Source organism: Psammomys obesus, unplaced genomic scaffold, assembly GCF_907164565.1.
Source record: "Psammomys obesus unplaced genomic scaffold, mPsaObe1.curated_primary_1811, whole genome shotgun sequence".
Taxonomy (NCBI): domain Eukaryota; kingdom Metazoa; phylum Chordata; class Mammalia; order Rodentia; family Muridae; genus Psammomys; species Psammomys obesus.
In genome coordinates, this window is record NW_026596149.1 from 7,623,008 (window position 1) to 7,632,421 (window position 9,414).

The 9,414-nt window shown below is 38.9% G+C and overlaps 1 protein-coding gene across 1 annotated transcript in view; it reads left to right on the forward strand.

Annotated features, from left to right (window-relative positions):
- The window catches only part of Trdmt1 (tRNA aspartic acid methyltransferase 1), a 37,274-nt gene extending 33,243 nt beyond the window's left edge, over nucleotides 1–4,031 (forward strand). The window contains exon 11 of the mRNA XM_055593937.1: nucleotides 1,949–4,031. Within this exon, the coding sequence (XP_055449912.1) occupies nucleotides 1,949–2,049 (101 nt within the window). The 3' untranslated portion in view covers nucleotides 2,050–4,031. The remainder of the gene's footprint in view (nucleotides 1–1,948) is intronic.
- The last annotated feature ends 5,383 nt before the right edge of the window (nucleotides 4,032–9,414 follow it).

The following is a 9,414-nucleotide window of genomic DNA, read 5'->3' on the forward strand; positions in this document are numbered from 1 at the left end:
TTGGATGTGACTAAATCAGATAGGAGAAAATCAGTTTATGGAAGCAAACTGTAAAAACCAGCTATATACAGAATATATTAAGAACTCTTATAACTCAAGAATAAAAAGAAAATAATCCAACATAAAAAATGTAAAAATTATCTGAGTATACATTTCTTCAAAGAAAATAGGCAGATAGTCAATAAACACATGAAAAGTTACTAGAGAAATTAGTTACTAGAGAAACATAAAACCACAGTGCAATATTACTTCATACCCACCAGAGGTATGAAGTAATAAATAAAATCTAACATCTCTACAAACATTAAACAACCTTTAGATACATATCCAAGAAAAAACTTCCATAATATCTATGTATTATTATATATAATATCCCAAAGTGGAAATAACTCACATGTTTACCAGGTAATGAATGGATAAATATGTATTAAAATTAAAATATTATTAAGTAATAAAAAATAAGTACTGGAATTTGCTATAATGTGAATGAAACGTGATAATTGTAAAAAGGCAGACATAAAACATATCATTTGATTCCATTTCTATGACGTTAGAATAGCTAAATCTGTAGCAATAGTGGTTGGGGATGGACAAAGAGAAGGAACTGTTGATGGGTGTAGCAGTTTGCTACTTTGTGGGTTCCTTTCTCTCTTCCACCGCTTTACTTCCTTTTCAATCTCCTAACACTAGATAAGAAAGAAAAAAGGATAGAGGGGAAAGTGGGCATCATTATTGTTAGACAAATTACTGCTGATTAGGGGCTTGAGTTCCTTGGGACAAGTTTGATCCTCACCATCAGGATATCTAATTTCTCCTTGTTTCTTTGCTACTTAACGAACTGCAACCGACAACATCCAGCCACCAGCCAGCCACCACCTATTAGGGCTCTAGCATTTCTATGTCCTCTGAGAGACCTCAGATTCCAGATGTCACACACTTGCAGAAACTGTCTGCAACTGGCAAAACCACACTCCTGCCGCAGCATGAGGCAAATCATAGTCAGCTGGTTGAAAGCATTCCCATATTCCCACACCTGGGATTAAAACAAAAACATATTCACATAATATTTCTGTGTTTTTTTTAAAGATTTATTTATTTATTATGTCTACAGTGTTCTGCCTGCATATGTGCCTGCATACCAGAAGAGGGCACCAGATCTCATTGTAGGTGGTTGTGAGCCACCATGTGGTTGCTGGGAATCGAACTCAGGACCTTTGGAAGAGCAGCCAGTGCTCTTAACCTCTGAGCCATCTCTCCAGCCCCATTTCTATGTTTTTTAAAGAAACCAAAATTCTCACAATTTTTTTTTAATTTTGAAGTAATGAAATGGTGTTTGAGAACTCTATCCTAAAATGCATAAACCATATACTTTAAAAAGGTAAATTTTGTGGTATGTAAAGTAGAGCTCTATAAAAGTGTTGTTAAATAAAAGAAGCTAGCAAGAAAAATAGTAGCAACCACTTTTCTAAAGTGTATTAACAAATATGTTTTTGTGAACTCTGCAAGTACGTGTTTGCATTAACCGTACTCTGATATTATGTGATATAATTATATTATACAGCACCTCATTGTATTAGCATTATAGAATATATTATACCGTACTTTGGCCTCCAAATTCTCATTTATTAGTACAACTTCATGGTCATATTGGCAATTTACCATCTTTTGTGTTTTAACAATGGGTATATTTTCTGGAAATTGTGTCCCTAGGCAGTTTCATCATTGTGTGAGCATCATAGGTTATACTGTCACAAATCCAACTGCAGTGTCTCACGGTGACACATTGTAGACACCCTCCATATGGGTAAGACCTTCACTGACCGTGACGCTGTCGAGAAGCGTGAATGTGTTTATAAAATAACCATCGTGCTTTTACTAAAGGGATCTTCTATTTCTGGAAATCAGGATTGCAAGTGATTATATTGTAAAAGCCACCTCTGTTTTCTAGGATTTCCCGAGAAGATAACAGTGAAGCAGCGGTACCGTCTGCTCGGCAACAGCCTCAACGTGCATGTAGTAGCAAACCTCCTCACAGTCCTGTGTGGATGATTTGAAAATACCTCTGAGAGGTGTCAGCATTCCTCAAATTCTAGACAATAATTCTAAAATTCAATTTTGAATTAATTCATATGAAATGTAACTAAATTATTTTAGTAGCATTTTAGTGGGAAATTGGGAAGTTATTTGGTACATATCAACCTGTGGCTAAACAGGTCATGGGCCCTAGGGGGTAACTGACCACCATTACTGCTAAATGGACATAGTATTACACGCTTCATGATGATTTATTGTTATAGCATAGATTAGTGTTTCCCTAAATGTTCATCAAGTAAGTTTCTTGCAGTAGGTGGCAATACAAAAACATATTAAATTTATGTTGCTGTATCCCATAAACTTCACTTTACTGTTTTGCTTTATGAGCAAATATTTTTATAAAGGTTTAAAACATCTATATTAAATATCTTTCATATATGCTATAAACAGATTTAAGAATGTTTGAATTTTATATCTATAATTGTACTTTATAAGTATGACATGAATAGTATAATAATCCTTAGGAAATAATCTTTGTGTGTTAAATTAAAAATTGTTTTATATAACACGGAGAAACAACTGGGTATGGGCCTGGAAGCTTCAGCCCTTCTGGCCAGCTTTCATAGTGCTAGAAGGTGCTATCCATGTATTGGAAGAAAAAAATAGTCATTCTTCTTTACTAGCTTCAAACCTGGTAAGTCACAATAAAGCCTATCCTGTTAAGATATGTCCATGAATGTTATGATTTGATTTAAGGCCTGATCAATGAGATGGAACCCATACTTGGCACTATTACCTGGTTCAAAAACCTGTGGCTAGACAGATCATGAATCCTAGTAGGTAACCTACTACCATTATTCTGCTAAATGGACATAGTATTAAATGATTCCTAATGATTTGTTGTAATACCATAGATTAGTGTTTCTCTCGGCATTCATCGGGTAAGCTTCTTACAGTAGATGGCAATACAGAAACCCAAAACTTGTTAACATGCAGAAAGTGCGAGACTGTGGGGTGCTCAGTCCTAAATGGGACATACTCTCAGTGTCCTCCTTGCCAAGGCTCTGTGGTCATTACAGAAGAGGGAGCAAAAGAGTGTAGGAGCCCTTTAAGAAGATAGTGTTTTTCAGGCACAGCAGGACAGAAGCTAGGTAAGCTTTCTGATGGCCTGGACCAGTCTGGCTGTAACTCAGAGGAATCTGTCCAGAGTGCCAGAATGAAAGGACAGTACTCAACCTGGCTTCCTCTTTAATCTGATTCTGAAGATAAAAACGCATTGTTCTGTCTTCATTTGCACATACTTCCTTTTAGTTTGCTATTACCAGAGTGCTTTTTTTTTCTTTATCAGCCTTTGGATTAAATTTGTCTGTTGTTACATTTTAAGAAATATGGCATGGCTTATGTGCCCTTAGGGTTATATTGTTGCTATTTCTATATGGTACTACACCATCCTTTATTGTATTGACTGTCTCCAGTCAGTGTTTCATGGCATTGGTAAATGATGGATAAAATGTGTTCAGACATATACTGGAATGTCAGTGTTAACTGGAAGGAGTTTATGATACATGTCATGACCTGTGTGAGCCTTGGGAAACTGCTAATGAAAGAAGCCGATTATGAAAAGACTAATGTGATTTTATTCCACTGTGAGTCATAGAGACAGGAATTAGGGCAATGTTTGCCAGGGGTCAGCAGGAGGGACACTAGGGAGTTAGTGTTTAGCAGGCACAGAGTTTCTCTTTGGGAAGATGAGCAGGTTCTGAAAGTGGGTGGCGTTGACGGTTGGACATTGTGAATGTGCTTCGTGCCCCCAAACTGTACCCTCAAAACCTGTTGAGTCGCTAATTTTATTTTATTTATATCATGCTGAAATTTTTAAAATTACTTTTTCTGAACTCAGGTAAATATGGGTATATCAAAGCTATAAGCTATATATGTATCAACAGTCACATTTTATCTATGTGTTTAAAGATGAACCTCATTAAAGTACAATCTGAGATTATTGTGATACACTTTCATGTAGGCGATCTTCACTGCTAAAAAATTCTTATCAAGAACATGGTTTACAGCTTAACTGTACTATATATGCTTACAATTATGTTGTAGTTATAAGGTCCAATGTCTCATGGAACAGTATTATAAGTGCTGAGTTAGATTGTCACAACTATGAACACATTCGATAGGTCTAGAGAGCATTTACTTATTTACCATTTACTTGGGAAACAAAATATGGCTTTATAAAAATTTTAAGGGGCTGAGAGGTGGTCAGCAGTTAGCAGCATTCACTGTTCTTGCCAAGGATTAGGGTTTTATTCCCGCCACATATGTACCGTGTTATGTAATTCTAAGGTACTTATTCCTTGCCTCATAATTTAGATGCTTCAGAGGCCCCAAACTAACGAATAGATACAACATAATTAATACAAACAAGATGGTTTATATTGGAAAATAATTTGGAAGATGGGTAGTCATCATAGAAGTGAGCGCTTGGACCATCTTTAGTGGCAGCCAGTAAAGTCCAGGGATGGAAGGGGAGGGAATGTGTTACCTCTTCCTGTGGGATCAGCTGACCTTCTCCAGAGGCCCTAACACATTGAGTTCTGGCTATTAAAGCAGAGCTGCAAGTCCCCTTGCCTTGCAAAGTGAGCAGAGAAATACCTGCAGCTGCCAGCCAACTTGCTCTCCTCAGCAGCTGGGGCCTTTGAAAGAAACTCACAGTTGTACTAATTAATGATGAGGGCTTACCCAGGGCTAAAAATGTTAGGATAAACTATTGTTTGAAATTTTCCACTTCCTTCTTCCCCTCCTTCCTTTTCTCTCCCCTCTCCCGAACCTCCTTTCCTTTTTGAGCCTATCTCATGTAGTTGAAACTAACCCCAAGCTTGCAGTGTACCTGAGAGTGATCTTGAACTTTTGATTCTTCTGTCACCATGCCTGGATGTTGGTGTTACAAGGTATATACTACCACAGCTGGTTTATGTGGTGTGGAGGTTGTGCCTAGTCGATAGCATGACAATTTGGCTTTTTAAAGAGGCAAATTTAGTTGATGGAGAAGCTTTTCAGTTGCCCTAACAGCCTGTACCCCTACTAAGCATCCATATAATGATGGGTGGTGCTGAGCCCAATGCAGACAACTGTAGGTCCTCTTCCCCTATCTGACCCTAGCCTATCAGGTCTCAGTAGGGCTGGCTGCACTGACTTCCTCTGTGGTCTGGCAAGACTACACCCCCAGGGGGAGGTAATCTGAGTTTATGTCAGAGATAGCCCCTGCTCCCCTTTATAGGAAACCCACTTGGTGACTGAGCTGCCTGTGGGCTACATTGGAGTAGGGGGTCTAGGTTATCTCCATGAATGGTCCTTGGTTGGATCATCGATCTCGGCAGGCCCAGGGTTTTTTTGTTGTTGTTGTTGTTGTTTGTTTTGTTTTGTTTTTTGGTTCTATTGCTCTCCTTGTGGCACTCTTGTCCCCTCCAGAACTTTCTATCTCCCCCTTCTTCCATAAGGTTCCCTGCACTCTGCCCAAAGTTTGGCTAAGAGTCTCAGCATCTGCTTCCGTACCCTACTGGGTACAACCACTTTGGAAATCAATCTGGTGCGTTCTCAGAAAATTAGGAATAGTGCTTCCTCAAGATCCAGCTATACCACTCCTAGGCATATACCTGAAATATGTTCAACTATACAATGAGGACTATGTCCATATATCCATAGCAGGTTTATTGGTAATAGCCAGAATCTGGAAACAACCTAGGTATTCCACAACCGAGGAATGGATACAGAAATTGTGCTACATTTATACAGTGGAATACTACTCAGCAATTAAAAACAAGGAAATCATGAAATTTGCAGGCAAATGGATGGAACTGGAAAAGATCTTTGTGAGTGAGATAACCCAACCCAGTAGCAGAAAGACACACATGGTATATACTCACTTATTAGTAGATATTAGCCATATAATATAGGACAAACATGCAAAAATCTATAATCCTAAAGAAGCTAAACAGCAAGAAAGACCCTAGGGAAGATGCTTAATCCTCATTCAGAAGGGCAAACAGGATAGACATCAAAGTGGGAGAAGACAGGGAACAGGACAGGAGACTACCACGGAGGGTAGGATTCTTTAAAAGAAATTACATCCTGTCTTTGGCTTAAATTTCAGCCTCATTCAGATCAACATGTTAGCTAGGGGAATTCTGAGGAGGGAGAATTCTGAAACTAAGGAGAATTAACACTGGTTTAGTTTGTTAGCTTACCACAGAATAAAGAAGCATTTACTGTTCAGCCTGCACTAGCATGATTGGTAATTCATTTTGCAGGTGAATCATTGAATCCCCAGCCAAACCAAAGAGATTCTGCTTGCTTTTTTGTTTTGGCAGCTTCATTATGTAAAATCAAGAGATTTCTACAAGCCAAGTCAAAACAACAAGGATCCAATTTTGAGCTCACATCAAGTATTTAAATGTTTTCATGTGTTGCTTGTGCTGTTTAACAGAAGCTTAACCTGTGCTGGAGTTGTATCTTAGTGACAGAGTGTGAGCTCAGCATCCTCAAAACAGTCTAAACTTCAGATTACACATGTGTGTGTACGTGTACACACACATACATGCGAAAAAGAGAAGGCAGTAGGAGATAAGAGAAGAATTTTCATGTAATTTGCTCTTCACTGAGGATAACCATGTAACTCTTAAGTGCCACTGTCCTCTGGCTGTGGACTTTGAGATGAGGTCACAGTCTGAGTGGTTTCTGGAAGGGTGTGAGTACACTTGTGTGGATTATTTTTAGACATGGCCTTTGGGCCCCTTTACCGGTTCAGCTTTTCTGTCAGCATTTACTGCCCGTGTGCACTGCATACAATCATCATGTGAACCTGGCAAGACTCCTGTTCTGGTTATTTTTTCCCATTCATCAGTTCTGTTTACCATATGCCTATAAGATGTTGTTTGGAAGAACTCTTCGCATGCTTTACTAGAGGACAATAAACATCCAGACATTTTTATTATCAGGTTCTAACAGCCAACCTGTTGCAAGCATTTTTCCTCTTCATCACTTTGCTACTAAAATTTTGAAGTTTCTAATAAAACAAATTTTCCCTGAGTATTTCTGTTTCTTTGGGACTTGTAGGATATTTTACTATAAGATATGTGTGTGCTTCAAAATATGTAATCACAATTCACACTGTATAATCTTTTTGTGAGATTTTAAAATTTAGTTGGTTAATTTACCTCATGGATTAAAATATTCAGCTGGATATGATGGCATACACCTTTAACTGTAGCACTAGAGAGGCAGAGGCAGATGGATTTCTGTGAGTTCTGGGACAACCTCAACTACTTGTTGAGTTCCAGGACAGCTAGGAGTATTTAGCGAGACCCTGTCTCAAAGGAAAAAAAAAATTCTTTAAATACACTATACGGACCTATAAAATAATAAATATCTGAAGAAAGTTATGCCCCTTAGTGCATATTAATTGCATCCCTATGACCTCTGTTAAAACTCAGGAGGCACAGGAATAGCGCTTCCTCAAGATCCAGCTATACCACTCCAAGGCATATATCCAAAAGAGGCTCAAGTACACAATAAGAACATTTGCTCAACCATGTTTGTAGCAGCTTTATTTGTAATAGCCAGAAGCTGGAAACAGCCCAGATGCCCCTCAACTGAAGAATGGATGCAGAAATTGTGGTATATCTACACAGTGGAATATTACTCAGCAATGAAAAATAAGGAAATCATGAAATTTGCAGGTAAATGGTGGGATCTGGAAAAGATCATCCTGAGTGAGCTATCCCAGAAGCAGAAAGATGCACACGGTATATACTCACTCATATAGACATATAACATAGGATAAACCTACTAAAATCTGTACACCTAAGGAAACTAATCAAGAGGAAGGACTCTTGCTAAAATGCTCAATCCCCATCCAGAAAGGTAAAGAGGGTGGACATCAGAAGAAGGAGAAAAGAGGGAACAAGTCAGGAACCTGACACAGAGCGCTTCTGAAAGGCTCTGCCCTGTAGACTATCAATGCCGGTGCTGAGACTTCTGGCCAACCTTTGGGCAGACTGCATGGAATCTTATGAAAGAAGTGGGAAACAGTAAGATCTGGAGAGGACAGGAACTCCACAAGGAGAGCAACAGAACCAAAAAAAATCTGAGCACAAGGGTCTTTGCTGAGACTGATACTCCAATCAAGGACCATGCATGGAGATAATCTAAGACCCCTGCACAGATGTACCTCATAGCAGTTCAGTATCCAAGTAGATTCCATAGTAATAGGAACAGGGACCGCCTGTGACATGAACTGATTGGCCTGCTCTTTAATTACCTCCCCCTGAGGGGGGAGCAGCATTACCAGGCCACAGAAGAAGACAAGGCAACCACTCCTGATTAGATCTAATTGACTAGGATCAGAAGGAAGGAAATGAAGACCTCCCCTATCAGTGGACTTGGGGAGGGACATATGTGCAGAGGGGGGAGGAAGGGAGTGATTGCGATGGGAGGAGGGAGGGAACCACAGGGGGGATACAAAGTGAATAAAGTGTAATTAATAAAGAATTTAAAAAAACTCAGGAGGCAGGCACCAGTCACTTGGAGATGAATATAAGTTCTTTCAGAAATCCTGCTTGAATTAGCATTCGCTCTTAAGGTGGAATCTGCTATGGCACCAACAGACCTTCAATGAGAGAAGGTTTATTCCTGTGGATTTCTGATAGGAAGCTGTCCTTGAACACAGTACCAGACAAGAGGATCCCTGTTATTAGAACCTCCACAGAGGCCCTGGGCAGAGTCCAGGCATTGCTGGGTGGTGTCTCAGCAGGACTTGATCCATACACAGGGCACGTATCAGCATTCCAGCCTACTTTATCAGAGAAACTTCATAGACTACCAGATAACCTTTAGATTTTAGGCAAAAGCATGATATTAAGAACTTTAAAGTTGTTCAATATATGCATCTTAATTAGATACACTATTTTTTGTTATTTTGTTTTTAATCTCATCTATACAATATTTCATTCTTAATTGGAAAATACAAAAATATAACTGTTATACTAAATATTAATACTTGGAAAAGTAAAATGAATTCTAGTGTTTTGTTGACCTGGACTACAGTGAGCTTATTTAGAAATGATCTAGTCTTTTTGAGCATTGCTTATAAGCATTGCCTGTTATATTTAGTTTGACAGTTTTTATCCTGATGTTGAGGTATTCCCTAGTGTCTCTTGAACATTGAAGTTCTCTCTTCAACTCTGCTGAGAAAAGAAATTCTTAAGGAGTACATGATGGGTTCTCTCTCTCTCTTTTTCTCTCTCTCTTTCTCTCTCTCTCTCTCTCTCTCTGTGTGTGTGTGTGTGTGTGTGTGTGTGTGTGTGTGTGTGTGTGTGT